At 47.1% G+C, this 15,998-nt stretch overlaps 1 protein-coding gene across 3 annotated transcripts in view; it reads right to left on the bottom strand.

Annotated features, from left to right (window-relative positions):
• kif25 (kinesin family member 25) overlaps window positions 1–15,998 on the bottom strand; it is a 331,410-nt gene that overhangs the window by 293,145 nt on the left and 22,267 nt on the right. For all 3 annotated transcript variants that reach the window (XM_072503593.1, XM_072503588.1, XM_072503600.1), the window contains exon 3: window positions 11,107–11,229. In XM_072503593.1, coding sequence (XP_072359694.1) covers window positions 11,107–11,229 — 123 coding nt within the window. The remainder of the gene's footprint in view (window positions 1–11,106; window positions 11,230–15,998) is intronic.

Raw genomic sequence — 15,998 nt, 5'->3', positions numbered from 1 at the left:
CCGATATAAAATTTCAGTTGGAATGGGAGCAGGCTGGTAAGTGGCAGGAAGGCCACCTGTTGGATTTTACATGCACTCCAGCCTTCAAAATTGCCTGTGGGGCAGCGTAAAATCTAGCACATGGTGAGAAACATGGGGGGATAATTTGCAAATTTCATGATCTGAACCGGGAGCATTTTCCTTTAGGCAATAAATTAGAAATTCAGCTGCACACTGGTCAGAAGGGCACTTAGTTGTGCATGGCCAAGGCTCTAATTTGTGTTCCCAGAGTTGTATTTCCTCATCAGGAGCGTAAAGCCAATAAGTTATCTCTCACTACAAATTGTGATCTGCTCCAGGCAGAAATTTGTAAGAGGAAGTGCTTCGGACAATGCTTAACCTGAGCAAAGGATTATGCTTTAGAAATAATCGTCATCTGCATTAGCTTCAAAGTTAATTATCCCAGGAACAAGCAGGGATTAAATGAACCACACAGTCCAGAAGAGTGGAGAAGTAGCTGAGATTCGCTGGTGTTACAGGGGTCTAATTTCCTCATGATTACAAAAATGTGAATATATTCGTGAGGAATTTTGCTGGTTACATGAATATACTTTGAAAGTGATTTTTCTCATTGCATTTGCTTCTCTGTCTCTTAAGTCAAGGGCCTGGTTCTAAATAACTAGAGCAGAGGAAAATAATGATTGAAAACTTGTTGATTTCTTAATTTCTGCAATTACAAAAGGGTATTCTTCATGGGAAAATGAAACCAAGAAACATACTGCGGAGAAGCCAGAGAATCTTGTCCAATATCGATACAGATAAACGATAATAAAAGTTCCATCACACTAATTGGTATAGCCTACATACTAGCTAATAGTGTAAAGGAGGGGAAGAAATATGCAGACAAATTAGGGAAATAAGTAAAAATGATAATCACTGGGGATTTCAACTATTAATTAGCCAGAAGGGGTGGATAAAGTGGATGAGGGATTGGAGTTCCTACAAGATGCAGTCTCCTTTTTAATCCAATATATAAGTCCACGAAGGGAGGATTTGCTACTGGGTCTAATAATGGGGACTGAGCGAGGCCAGATAAAGAAAATAAAAATCGGAGAACATCTTGAGAAAAGTGCCATAATAAAAACCTTAAGACAGAGGTGACCAAAATGTCGATTTGCGGTCGACCGTGAATGAGCTTCTCTTAGACCTCATGCTTTCTGTGCACCACGCACTCGGCGCATGCATGGTGCGCGCCTTCTGTGCATTGTGCATGCGCGGAGTCGGTGCACGCACGGTGCATGCTTGCTCTGTGGAAAAGGCGAGTAAACTTGAAATTAAATTGTATGCACATGATAAACTTAACAGGTAATGATTGCTAAATGGCAAAATATTAAATAACTTTGCCTCGGCATATACAATGGGAACTAAAATGTTGGGCATAACATCACAAGAAAATCAAAAGGGTGGATATTTAAGATGGGAAATACAATTCAGAAACTAATCAAACAGAGATCATTAAAAACCTCTGGAACAGATAAATTGCATGCATGCATATTAAAATAAATTATGGAGAAGATAGCAGGGGTACGGTACATATATATATATAAAAACTCTTTAAAAAAAGGAAATGGTGCCAAAGGACTGACTAGACAGCTGATATTCCTGTCTTTGAAAAAGATAGAATAATAGACCAATTAGCTTAACATCGATGACAGGAAAGATAACAGAATCCTTATGCAGGACTTCCGGTTGCGGCGATGCATTGCTAAGCCGCACGTTTCGGCAGCTCCCGCTTTAACGGACTTTTGGGCTCTTTTTGGGAGCCCCAACGGAATTCTTTTCGGACCAAACCCAGTGTGGGGTGCCGAAGTAAGGAGTCCCCCCTAATGTGTATGGAAAAGATCGGTGGTAGTGGCCAGATTGCGAAGGATCTGCTGGAGCAGCGGCAGAGAAGCGAAGGAAGAAGCAAGATGGCGACGGATGGAGACCAGACGACATGGGGGCCGGATCAGCAGGAATTCCTTAGACGGTGTGTGGAGGAATTAAAGGAGGTGCTGGCGCCGATGTTGTTGGCAATCGAAGGGCTAAAAGAAACGCAAAAGGCCCAGGCGATAGAGCTCCGTGGGGTGAAGGAGAAGGCAGCTGAGAACGAGGATGAGATTCTGGGCCTAGCGGTAAAAATGGAGACGCACGAGGCGCTACACAAGAGGTGTATCGAAAGACTCAAAGTCCTGGAGAACAGATCGAGGAGAAAGAACCTCCGGATTCTGGGTCTCCCCGAGGGAGTGGAGGGAGCTGACGTTGGGGCTTATGTGAGCACGATGCTCCATTCGCTAATGGGAGCTGAGACCCCCTCGGGCCCCCTGGAGGTGGAAGGGGCTCACCGGGTCCTTGCGAGGAGACCCAAGGCTTGAGAACCACCAAGGGCGATAGTGGTGAGATTTCACCGCTTCACCGACAGAGAGGCTGTTTTGAGCTGGGCCAAGAAGGTGGGAGAATGCGGTGATAAGAGTGTATCAGGACTGGAGCGCGGAGGTGGCGAGGAGAGCGAGTTTTAATCGGGCCAAGACGGCGCTTCACAAGAAGAAAGTAAAGTTTGGGATGCTGCAGCCGGCGTGATTGTGGGTCACGTACCAAGATAGACACGATTATTTTGAAACGTCGGAAAAGGCATGGACCTTCATCCAAAAAGAGAAATTGGACCAGAACTGAGGGACTGATGCTGTGGGGGAGATGACGATGTTGATGTACAGAAATGTAAATTGGGGAATGGGAGGTTCACCGTATCGGGACGATAGATGGGGAGGGGAAAGGGAAGAGAAAAATCCCTTTTTTCTTTGACGGGGGGACACTGAAAAATGTGGGCGCCGGTGGAAAAAGGGACATAGGTGGGGGATGGGGAATGGGAACGGGGCTGTAGGGGGAGCTGCGCCATAGGGGACGGGGTTGATCTACAAAAACGTGGGTTTTTTCCCGCGCTAGGGAGATGATGGCGGGAAGATAGGTGCAAGGAGGATGAGAGTTCCACACATGGGGGGGGGTCAAGGAGAGAGCGGGGGAAGCCGGGGTCAGTTGGAGTCAGCTGACTTTCGGAAGCATTATGGGGGGAGTAACCATGCTAGATGGGGATCTAGCGGGGGGGGGGGGAAATAACTGGGTTGCTGCTGCTGGGATCGAGAGGGAGCAGGCAAGGGAAGAGGTGGTCGGGGCGGGAGTGCGGCGCCTGGGGGACTGGTGGGTGCCCGGGATCTGGAACTGGCCTAGAGTAGGTGATGGCTAGTCGACGGGGGGGGGGGGGGGGGGGGGGGGGGGGGGGGGGGGGGGGGCAGCCCCCCAATCCGGCTGATCACGTGGAATGTGAGAGGCCTAAATGGGCCGAAAGAGGGCCCGAGTGTTGGCGCACTTAAAAGGACTGAAGGCAGACGTGGTCATGCTTCAGGAGACGCATCTGAAGGTGGCGGATCAGGTTAGGTTAAGGAAAGGATGGGTGGGACAGGTGTTCCACTCGGGGTTGGACACAAAAAATAGAGGGGTGGCTATATTGGTGGGGAAACGGGGTCGTTCGAGGCTAGGAATATAGTAGTGGACAACGGTGGCCGATACGTGATGGCGAGTGGTAGATTGCAGGGAATGGAGGTCGTGCTGGTAAATGTATATGCCCCAAACTGGGATGATGCGGGATTTATGAAGCAGATGCTGGGACGTATCCCACACCTGGAGGTAGGAAGCCTGGTAATGGGGGGGGGGGGGGGGGGGGGGGGGGGCTTACTCCCGGATAGATTTCTTTGTTTTGAGTAGGGCACTGATTTCGAGGGTGGAAGGAACGGAGTACTCAGCCATAGCCGTTTCAGATCATGCCCCGCACTGGATGGATCTGGAACTAGGAGAGGAGAGGGAACAGTGCCCACTGTGGCGACTGGATGTGGGACTATTGGCGGATGAGGGAGTCTGTGGAAGGGTGTGGGGATGTATTGAAAGGTACCTGGAGGCCAATTATGATGGTGAGGTCCAGGTGGGGGTAGTATGGGAAGCGCTGAAGGCGGTGGTTAGGGGAGAGTTGATCTCCATTAGGGCTTACAAGGAGAAAAAAGAGGGCAAAGAAAGGGAGAGATTAGTGGGGGAGATTTTGAGTGTGGATAAAAGATATGCGGAGGCCCCGGACGGAGGACTATATAGGGAGAGGCGAAGACTTCAGACGGAGTTTGACCTGCTGACCACAGGGAAGGCAGAGGCACAGTGGAGGAAGGCACAGGTGATGAGATACGAATATGGGGAAAAGACGAGTCGGCTGTTGGCCCACCAGCCTCGTAAGAGGATAGCGGCGAGGGAAATAGGGGGTTAGGGATGGAACCGGAACTACGGTGCGGAGTGCAGGGAAGGTAAATGAGGTGTTTAAGACCTTTTATGAGAGGCTATATAGGTCCCAAACCCCGGAGGGAAAAGAGGGGATGCAACAGTTTTTGGACCAACTAAGGTTCCCGAAGGTGGAGGAGCAGGAGGTGGCAGGTTTGGGGGTGCCAATCGGGGTGGACGAGGTGACTTAAGGGCTGGGGAACATGCAGGCAGGGAAGGCCCTGGGACCAGACGGGTTCCCGGTGGAATTTCATAGGAAGTACGTGGACCTGTTGGCCCCGCTGTTGGCAAGAACCGTTAACGGGGCCAGAGAAGGGGGGACTCTACCCCCGACAATGTCGGAGGCGACGATATCATTAATCCTGAAGCGAGATAAAGATCCGCTGCAATGTGGGTCATATAGGCCTATCCCGCTCCTGAATGTAGATGCCAAGTTGCTGGCAAAAGTGCTGGCGATGAGGATCGAGGATTGTGTCCCGGGGGTGGTGCATGAAGACCAGACAGAGTTTGTAAAGGGGAGACAACTGAATGTTAACGTGCGACGGCTGTTGGGGGTGATAATGATGCCCCCAGCGGAGGGGGAGGCAGAGATAGTGGCAGCGATGGATGCAGAGAAGGCATTTGATAGGGTAGAGTGGGAGTATTTATGGGAGGTGCTGAGGAGGTTTGGGATTGGGGAGGGGTTTGTCAGTTGGGTTAAACTCCTCTATGGGGCCCCAGTGGCAAGTGTAGTCACAAATCGGCAGAGATCGGAGTATTTTCGGTTACTCAGGGGAACAAGGCAGGGGTGCCCTCTGTCCCCATTACTGTTCGTGCGGGCAATTGAACCACTGGCCATAGCGTTGAGAGAATCCTGGAAATGGAAGGGGGTGGTTAGAGGGGGAGAGGAACACCGAGTGTCACTCTACGCAGATGACCTACTGCTGTATGTGGCGGATCCTGTGGAGGGGATGACAGAGGTTATGCAGATATTGAGGGAGTTTAGAGATTTTTGGGGATATAGGCTTAATATGGGGAAGAGTGAGATTTTCGTAGTACAACCCGGGGATCAGGGAAGAGGGATAGACCACCTGACGTTGAGGAGAGCGGAAAGGAGCTTCCGATATTTGGGGATTCAGGTAGCCAGGAGCTGGGGAACTTTACACAAACTCAATCTGACGCGGCTGGTGGAGCAGATGGAGGATTTCAAGAGGTGGGATATGCTGCCGCTCTCATTGGCAGGCAGAGTGCAGGCGGTCAAGATGATGGTCCTCCCAAGGTTTTTTTTTGTGTTTCACTGTCTCCCCATTTTGATCACTAAGGCCTTTTTTAAGAAAATAGATAGGAGTGTTATGAGTTTCGTGTGGGCAGGGAAGACCCCGAGGGTAAGGAGGGGGTTCCTGCAGCGCAGCAGGGACAGAGGGGGACTGGCGTTGCCGAATCTGGACGATTATTACTGGGCCGCCAATGTGGTGATGGTTCGCAAGTGAATGAGGGAGGGAGAGGGGGCGGCGTGGAAGAGGCTGGAGATGGCGTCCTGTAAAGGAACGAGCCTAAAGGCGCTGGTGACGGCGCCGCTATCGCTCTCCCCGAAAAGGTATACCACGAACCCAGTGGTGGCGGCAACCTTAAGGATCTGGGGGCAATGGAGGCAACATAGGGGTGTGACGGGTGCTTCGGTGTGGTCCCCGATCAGGAACAACCATAGGTTTGTCCCAGGAAGGATGGACGGAGGGTTCCAGAGCTGGCATCGGACAGGAATTAGGAGATTGGGAGATTTGTTTATTGACGGGACTTTTGCGAGCCTGGGAGCACTGGAGGAAAAGTATGAGTTGCCCCCGGGAATATCTTTCGATACATGCAAGTGAGGGCGTTTACGAGGCAACAGGTGAGGGAATTTCCGCTGCTCCCGACACAGGGGATCCAGGATAGAGTGATTCCGGGGGTATGGGTCGGGGAGGGCAAAGTGTCCGAAATGTATCAGGAGATGAGAGAGGGGGAGGCGCTGGTAAAGGAGCTGAAGGGAAAATGGGAAGAAGAGCTGGGGGAGGAGATTGAGGAGTGTCTGTGGGCTGATGCCCTAAGTAGGGTAAATTCCTCTTCCTCGTGTGCCAGGCTTAGCCTGATACAATTAAAGGTTCTACACAGAGCACACATGACGGGAGCGAGGCTGAGCAGGTTCTTCGGGGTGGAGGACAGGTGCTTGGGAACCCCGGCGAACCACACACATATGTTTTGGTCGTGTCCGGCACTGGATGAGTACGGGAGGGGAGTGGCAAGAGTGGTTTCAAAGGTGGTGAAGGTCCGAGTCAAGCCAGGTTGGGGGTTAGCTATATTTAGGGTAGCAGTCGGGAGTGCAGGAGGCGAAAGGGGCCGATATTCTGGCCTTTGCGTCCCTGGTAGCCCGGTGAAGGATCTTACTCATGTGGAAGGAAGCGAAACCCCCCGGCGTGGAGGCCTGGACAAACGATATGGCAGGGTTCATAAAACTGGAACAGATGAAGTTTGCGTTGAGAGGATCGGTTCAGGGGTTCTCCAGGCGGTGGCAACCGTTCCTTGACTATCTCGCGGAACGTTAAGGGAAAATAGATCGTCAGCAGCAGCCCAGAGGGGGGGGGGGCAACCTGTTTTGCTCTGGTTGGGGTGGAGGGGGGGAGCACTATTTTTTGTTACTTTGTTAGATCACTATTTTATTTAAATTATGTTATCTATTAGTTATTGTGTTATCTTTTTTGTTGATTTGTAAGGTGAAAAATTGTGTCTGAAGACTTTAATAAAATATATATTTTTTAAAAAGAATCCTTATGCAGAATAGTAATAGTAATAAGAGAAAATAATTTAGAAACAGAAAATATAATTAATAGTCAACATGGATTCCAAATGGGAAGGAAATGTTGGTCAGCCTTATTGAATTTGTTGAAAAATTAACAGAAGGACTAGATAAGGATAATGGGAGTAAATGTAATATATTTGGATTTCCCAAAAACTCTTTGATAAAGTACAGCATAATAGGAGGAGGGTGTAGAAGGATGGGTGAGTAAATTTGCAGATGACACTAAAGTCGGTGGAGTTGTGGACAGTGCGGAAGGATGTTACAAGTTACAGAGGGACATAGATCAGCTGCAGCGCTGGGCTGAGAGGTGGCAAATGGAGTTTAATGCAGAAAAGTGTGAGGTGATTCATGTTGGAAGGAATAACAGGAAGACGGAATACTGGGCTAATGGTAAGATTCTTGGCAGTGTGGATGAGCAGAGAGATCTCGGTGTCCATGTACATAGATCCCTGAACGTTGCCACCCAGGTTGAGAGGGTTGTTAAGAAGGCGTACGGTGTGTTAGCTTTTATTGGCAGAGGGATTGAGTTTCGGAGCCATGAGGTCATGCTGCAACTGTACAAAACTCTGGTGCGGCCGCATTTGGAGTATTGCGTGCAATTCTGGTCGCCGCATTATAGGAAGGATGTGGAAGCATTGGAAAGGGTGCAGAGGAGATTTACCAGAATGTTGCCTGGTATGGAGGGAAGATCTTATGAGGAAAGGCTGAGGGAGTTGAGGCTGTTTTCATTAGAGAGAAGAAGGTTAAGAGGTGACTTAATTGAGGCATACAAGATGATCAGAGGATTGGATAGGGTGGACAGTGAGAGCCTTTTTCCTCGGGCATACAAGATGATCAGAGGATTGGATAGGGTGGACAGTGAGAGCCTTTTTCCTCGGATGGTGATGTCTAGCATGAGGGGACATAGCTTTAAATTGAGGGGAGATAGATATAGGACAGATGTCAGAGATAGGTTCTTTACTCAGATAGTAAGGGCATGGAATGCCCTGCCTGCAACAGTAGTGGACTCGCCAACACTAAGGGCATTCAAATGGTCATTGGATAGACATATGGACGATAAGAGAATAGTGTAGATGGGCTTTAGAGTGGTTTCACAGGTCGGCGCAACATCGAGGGCCGAAGGGCCTGTACTGCGCTGTAATGATCTATGTTCTAATAGACTTTTGCTAGGGTCAGAACCAAGTAGCCAGAAAGCAGAGAGTAAGGGCTAAGTAGAGTTACTCAGATTGGCAGCAAGATTATGAAAGATTCGTCACATGAATGGAAAACCTCCCAGACATTTACTGCAGCGATCCTCCTGAACAATCTAAACAGCAAAACCTTTGTTTTAGAAAATAATGGTTTGCTCTACGATATTACAGGTGGCTCTATGGTTTTTATATTAGCCATTCTGACCTGCATGGTTGGATTGCAAAAAGGATGGATGAACCACGTGCAAGGGTGACGAATGTGATATAAAATAGTTACATTAGAGATATTAGTTACTGTAATGTAGAGGTAGGCCAGTCTAATGCTGGTGAGTTCACAGACAAAGGATTTCAGACCGCATGGAAAAGCAGGAAGAGGTGTGTCCACCAAAGCAGGAGAAAAGGATGCTGGGTAATAGGGGCCAGAGGGAGGGATTGGAAGTGAGCCAATCAGAATAGATCAAACAGGTCAGGAGGGATATAGGATGACCTATGGGCGTCGAGTATGTGAAACTTGATACCATTTGAATTGATTTGCAGAGATCCCTTGTTCATTCGCTTTCTGGGATGTAGGAGACAGGATGTCTCCTATGTTTCTGTGAAATGAATCAAGCTTGCAAGCTAAATAAAGTAACTAATGCTGTACCTGCAAATCCATCTCGACTTTTATTGAGGCCAGACTGACGGGTAAAGAAACTTGGGATTCTACAAGGGGGGTAGCCCTCATCACTGAGCAGCAATCCTGCTTTAAAGCTTGAAAACCGGAGCATGATTTGCTTTGTGGACAGGGGTAGGATTAAAGCTTTCTGGTTGCTGTCGGACTGCTGGGCATTCACTGACATGAACCTCTTGGTGTGATCACACACCAAGGGGACATTGAAACAATGGTAGCCATTGTGGTATCATTCCCTGTTAAAATCAGGGGCCCACCGAATCCTGTGAATCTCATTGAACTGCTTGCAATTGTACATTTAAGGAGGACAAAACTGTGCACGGTACTCCAGATTTGGTCTCATCAATGCCCTGTATAACTGTAGCAACATTTCCATACTTTTATAGTTCATTCCCCTTGCAGTAAATGACAACATTCCATTTGCCTCCCTAATCACTTACATGCCTGCGTACTACGGTTTTATGATTCATGTATCAGGACACCCTAAATTCCACAGTATTGCAGAGTTCTGAACTCTCTCCATTTAAATGGGATGGGGAATGAATTGGAATGAGGGGGAGGGGGGTGAATGGGGTGGGGGTTGAGAGTGGGGAATGAGGGGGAGGGAGTGAAGGGCGTAGGTGTTTAAGGGGGGAGAGCTTTACATTAATCTGTAGAGAGCCAAAGCCCCTGGGAATGGAGGCAGCCCTTTTAACCTGGCCCCCTCAATATTGGCCTGCCTCAGGCCTGCCATCAGGCCCAACTCCAGCACGGTAGCACAGTGTTTAGCACAGTTGCTTCACAGCTCCAGGGTCCCAGGTTCGATTCCCGGCTTGGGTTACTGCCTATGTGGAATATGCACACTTTCCCTGTGTCTGCAAGGATTTCCTCCGGGTGTTCCGGTTTCCTCCCACAGTCCCAAGATGTGCAGGTTAGATGGATTGGCCATGATAAATTGCCCTTAGTGTCCAAAAAGGTTAGGTTGGGTTACGGGGATAGGGTGGAGTGTTCTTTCGAAGGGTCGGTGCAGATTCGAAGGGCCGAATGGCTTTCTTCTGCACTATAAATTCTATGTCTATGTCCAGGTGTCCTGCCCTCCAATAAATGAAATTCCAACTTTGCAACACTGTTCGGATAAAGGCAGGATTATGATTCCTGACACTCAATTCCTACTCCCATGATGAAAATTCAGCCTCAGGATTTCCTGTATACTGTTAATGTTACTTTGACCAGTTTAATTTTATTACTACTGTATTTTTGTTGTCCTTGATAATACAATAGCATGAATTTGATAATTGAAGAGAACGGAATAGGATAGCCTGACAGCATTAGATGAAGTAGAGGGCAGGAGATATGTGTGAAGCATAAACACTGGCATTGACTAGTTGGGCGAAATGTGCGATTTCTGTGCTATATATTCTCCAAAAATGGTGTATTTGTATGCTATTTTTAATTTGCACAATTAAAAAGTATGTGCAAAAGGAGGAGATTTAATTCCTGTGAACTAATGTGCACCCTACAGCTAGCCAAATAAAATCTTTGTGAGTTCTTAAATGCAATGTTTTTTCTATGACTGGTTTGCTGGCCTGAAGTTAGATATTCTGTCCAAATTCAGTTGGGATACTCATAGTCATTTCTCTGGGTTGGCGAGCAGGCTTCTTGAAAAGCGATACACGTTCCCCTTTTTACGTAAGTGAGTTGTTTTCTGCAACCATGAATCAAATTTAGACATTATCAGTGGTGTGCGTGCTCATATATCACTCTTACTTGAAGAATACAGCACCACTGTGTACCCTGAGGCATTGCATGTGGCAATAGACAGCTTCAAAAATATTTAATCTAGTAACTGAGCGTTATATATATTATTAGCACTGTGTTGATGAGTAAGTGATGCTGGTTCCACCAATTTTCTGTAAATAGCGTTTAGAAGTACCATAAAAAAAGTGAAAAATCAGATCTCAATTTTACCTGAGGTGAAGAACTGCCACATATCAACTTGTGCTAATACTTCCCTATCCAAAAATTGAAATTTTGTTGCAGAGAATCATAGGCAATAGTTTATTCCAGGGCATGGATCAGCCAAATTACTGCTAAATATGACAAGCAAATGTAATAATGTTTACCTTTACCCCTGCAAATAACTGAGATAACTGACAGCCAGTATTTTTCTGAATATTCCGCACATCCTCTAAATGTCTGCGTAAACATGTTGTCTCTTCTTTGCTGTCTTTTACTGATCCTCGGCACTATTATAAAAAGTTTGAACAGTTGTGTAGTCAGTATATAAAACAATACTAATAATAAAAATCATTTGCATTCAAACTTACTTATGTTTCAGTTGCAACATTTATTGTTCTTAATTGGAGACTGCCCACTGGATGCTTAATGTACTCAATGTGATTGATACCATCTATTTAGAAACTAAACACAGATTCATCAGATTCAATGAAAAAAATGCTACACATTGAAATTGCAATTCTTATCCACTACTTCAACTGATCTGTTACTGAATTAGCAAGTACAAAACAGCATTCTTTAGAATGGGGAGTTCTGGATTATTACTTATATTTCAACGTTGCTTTTGTATTTTCTCTTCTCCTTTTTGTAAATCACGATATCAGCTCCCAATCCCTCAGTCCTGATTTTCTGAGACTTCAATAGTTATTTTAAGCCTCCTCAGGTGTAGATTGAAAAATTATTCACGCATACACTATATTTTATGAAGGGCAATTTCAGTGGGGAGAATGAAGTGGTGCTAAGCACGGAATATTTATTTAATTTGTGCCCATGCCAATTTTTCTTACAAGCAAAGTATTGCAACTGCTGAAAACCTGGAATAAAAACAAAAAATTGGAAAACCTCAATGGCATGGTTGCATCTGGGAAAAGAGAAACAGAGATAACTGAAGAAGAGCTATAATTGACTGGGAAATTGAATTCTGTTTCTCTCTCCAGAGATGCTGCCAGACCTGCAAAGTATTTCCAGCACTTTGTTGTAATTTAAAAATTCCAGCACCCACAGTATTTTGCTTTTATAATACAGGGCAGTGAGTTGTGAGTAGAATCCCTACAGTGCAGAAGGAGGCCATGAACAGTTCATCGAGTCTGCACCGGCCCTCTGAAAGAGCACCCTACCTAGGCCAAAACCCCACACTTTCCCCATAACCCCACCAAGGGCCAATTTATCATGGCCAATCCGCCTAACCTGCACATCTTTGGACTATGGGAGGAAACCAGAGCACCCGGAGGAAACCCACGCAGATATGGAGAGAAAGTGCAAACTCCACACAGTCACCCGAGTCGGAATCTAGCCCTGGTTTCTGGCGCTGTGAGGCAGCAGCGTTAACCATTGTACAACCGTGCCACCCTGATGAAGGGTCATTGCCACACCTGCTGAATATTTCCAGCATTTTCGCTTTTTATTCAACATTTAACCTTATTGGTTGAGCATGCTGATGTTTGGTTTGATGTGGACAGCACTCGATGCAGGGAAGTTAGAAACAGACGTCTAACACAGGAGAAGATCCAACACTGTTTTATTCAACTAGATGAACTGCTGTATATATTCAGCTGTGGGTCGACACTATACTGATCTGACTAGTGACTTTGTAGTAGCCTGACCAGACTTACTAGCTACCGCATGGGTGTTTGTGCTTGCTAGCTCGTGGACTCTGACTGTCTCAGTAGCTGAGTCCCAAGACAGCGGGAAACCTAGTGCCCTCTGGCTTTATAGTGGTAGTGCCCTGTCTGGTGATTGGCTGTGCTGTGTTGTATGCGTACTGGTCATCCGATGTGTCAATCACTGCCTGTCTGCATCTCATTATATACATGAGTGGATATTTTGACACATGCATCTGCATCATGTGCCTTTTCCATATAAAAGGAGCATGTAGCACTTTTGAAATGAAAGAGAAAATGCTGGAAAATCTCAGCAGGTCTGGCAGCATCTGTAGGGAGAGAAAAGAGCTAACATTTCGAGTCCAATGACTCTTTGTCAAAGCTAACAGACAGAGAAAGTGGGAAATATTTATACTGTGAAGTGAGAATGAAAGATGAGTCATAGCCACAGAAACCCAAGGTAACCGGGTGCTAATGGCCACAGAAACCAAGGGGAAAGAGTGCGAATGGCAGTCCCCAGAGAGAACAAAAGATGTGAAAAGCCAAACAGCAGAGAAACTAACATCATAGGGTGAACTGTAGATGTGGGGGAAGCAAAGAGGAGAAAGGATAAGGTAAGGTGGATAAGATGGAGGGCAGGTTTAAATATATATTAAGAAAGACAAGAAAGAAAGAAATGGTAAAAGACAGTTAAAATGAAATGGGATGAAAACATATTGGTCGAGGTGGGATAGAGCTAATCATCTGAAGTTGTTGAATTCAATGCTGAGACCGGAAGGCTGTAGCGTGCCTTACCGGAAGATGAGATGTTGTTCCTCCAGTTTGCGTTGAGCTTCACTGGAACACTGCAGCAGGCCAAGGACAGACATGTGGGCATGGGAGCAGGGTCTTGTGTTAAAATGGCAAGCAACGGGAAGGTCAGGGTCCTGAATGCGCACAGACCGAAGATGCTCAGCAAAGCGATCACCCAGTCTGCGTTTGGTCTCTCCGATATAGAGGAGACCACATTGGGAGCAGCGAATGCCATAGACCAAATTGGAAGAGATGCAAGTGAAACGCTGCTTAACTTGGAATGGGTGTTTTGGGCCTGGGATGTTAAGCATGGAAGAGGTAAAGGGGCAGGTGTTACACCTTCTGTGATTGGTTGGGAAAGTGCCATGGGTGACGAGAGAGGTACTGGGTATGGTGGAGGAGTGGACTAGATGATCTCAGAGGGAACGGTCTCTACAGAATGCTGAGAGAGGGAGTGAAGGGAAGATGTGTTTGGTGGTGGTATCACGCTGGAGTTGGAGAAAATGGAGGAAGATTATGCTTTGCATACGGAGGCTGGTGGGATGAAGTGTGAGAACGAGGGGGACTCTATCCTTGTTCTGGGAGGGAGGGGAGGGGGCGAGGGTAGTGTGGGAAATCACGGTTGAGGAAGAAGGAACACATTTTCAAAGCACCATTTTGGAAAGTGGCATCATCGGAACAAATGCGACGGAGGCGAAGGAGTTGAGAGAAAGGGATGGAGTCCTTACAGGATGTAGGGAAGAAGAGCTGTAGTCCAGATAGCTGTGGGAGTCGGTGGGCTTGTAGTGGACATTAGTAGATAGTCTACTGCCGGAAATGGAGACAGAAAGATCAAGGAAGGGAACGGAAATGTCTGAGATGGACCAGGTGAAAGTGATGGAGGGGTGAAAACTGGAAGCGAAGTTGATGGGAAATCCCCTCCCTCCCAGAACAAGGATAGAGTCCCCCTCGTTCTCATATTTCATCCCACCAGCCTCCGTAATCCTCCGCCATTGTCACCAACTCCAGCGTGATGCCACCACCAAACACATATTCCCTTCACAGCCTCTGTCAGCATTCCGCAGACCATTCCCTCAGATAATCTAGTCCACTCCTCCACCATACCCACTACCTCTACTGTCACCCATGGCACTTTCCCATGCAATCGCAGAAGGTGTAACACTTTACCTCTTCCATTCTTAACATCCAGGCACAAAACACTCATTCTAGGTTAAGCAGCGTTTCACTTGCATCTCTTCCAATTTGGTCTATTGCATTCGCTGCTCCCAGTGGTCTCCTCTATATTGGAGAGACCAAACGCAGACTGGGTGATCGCTTTGCTGAGCATCTTCCGTCTGTGCGCATTCCGGACCATGACCTTCCCATTGCTTGCTATTTTAACACAAGACCCTGCTCCCATGCCCACATGTCTGTCCTTGGCCTGCTGCAATGTTCCAGTGAAGCTCAACGCAAACTCTGGAGGAACAACATCTCATCTTCCGGTTAGGCACGCTACAGCCTTCCGGTCTCAACATCGAATTTAACAACTTCAGATGATTAGATCTAACCCACCTCGACCCATTTGTTTTCATCCCATTTCATCCGTGATTAGTAAGTTTGCAGGTGACACCTGATTAGTAAGTTTGCGGACGACACAAAGGTTGGTGGAATTGTGGATAGCGATGAGGACTGATAGAGGTTACAGCAGGATTTAGATCATTTGGAGACTTGGGCGGCGAGATGGCAGATGGAGTTTAATCCGGACAAATGTGAGGTAATGCATTTTGGAAGGTCTAATACAGGTAGGGAATATACAGTGAATGGTAGAACCCTCAAGAGTATTGACAGTCAGAGAGATCTAGGTGTACAGGTCCACAGGTCACTGAAAGGGGCAACACAGGTGGAGAAGGTAGTCAAGAAGGCATATGGCTTGCCTTCATTGGCCGGGGCATTGAATATAAAAATTGGCAAGTCATGTTGCAGCTGTCTCGAACCTTAGTTAGGCCACACTTGGAGTATAGTGTTCAATTCTTGTCGCCACACTACCAGAAGGATGTGGCGGCTTTAGCGAGGGTGCAAAAGAGATTTACTGGGATGTTTCCTCGTATGGAGGGCATTGGCTATGAAGAGAGGTTGAATAAACTTGGTTTGTTCTCACTGGAACGAAGGAGGTTGAGGGGCGATCTGATAGAGGTCTACCTGATGGAGGTCTACAAAATTATGAGAGGCATAGACAGAGTGGATAGTCAGAGATTTTTTCCCAGGGTAGAGGAGTCAATTACAAGGGGGCATAGGTTTAAGGTGCGAGGGGCAAGGTTTAGAGGAGATGTACAAGGTAAGCTTTTTACACAGAGGGTAGTGGGTGCCTGGAACTCACTGCCAGAAGAGGTGGTGGAAAAGGGACAATAGTGACGTTTAAGGGGCATCTTGACAAATACATGAATAGGATGGAAATAGAGGGATTATGGACCCCGGAAATGTCGAAGATTTTAGTTTAGACGGGCAGCATGGTCGGCGCAGGCTTGGAGGGCCGAAGGGCCTGTTCCTGCGCTGTACTTTTCTTTGTTCTTTGTTCATTTTAACTGTCTTTTACCATTTCTTTCTTTCTTAACATATATTTAAACCCG

This window comes from Scyliorhinus torazame, chromosome 1, assembly GCF_047496885.1.
Source record: "Scyliorhinus torazame isolate Kashiwa2021f chromosome 1, sScyTor2.1, whole genome shotgun sequence".
NCBI classification, from domain to species: Eukaryota; Metazoa; Chordata; class Chondrichthyes; order Carcharhiniformes; family Scyliorhinidae; genus Scyliorhinus; species Scyliorhinus torazame.
Note: the sequence above shows the minus strand (reverse complement) of the source record. Positions and strands in the feature narration are given on the sequence as shown.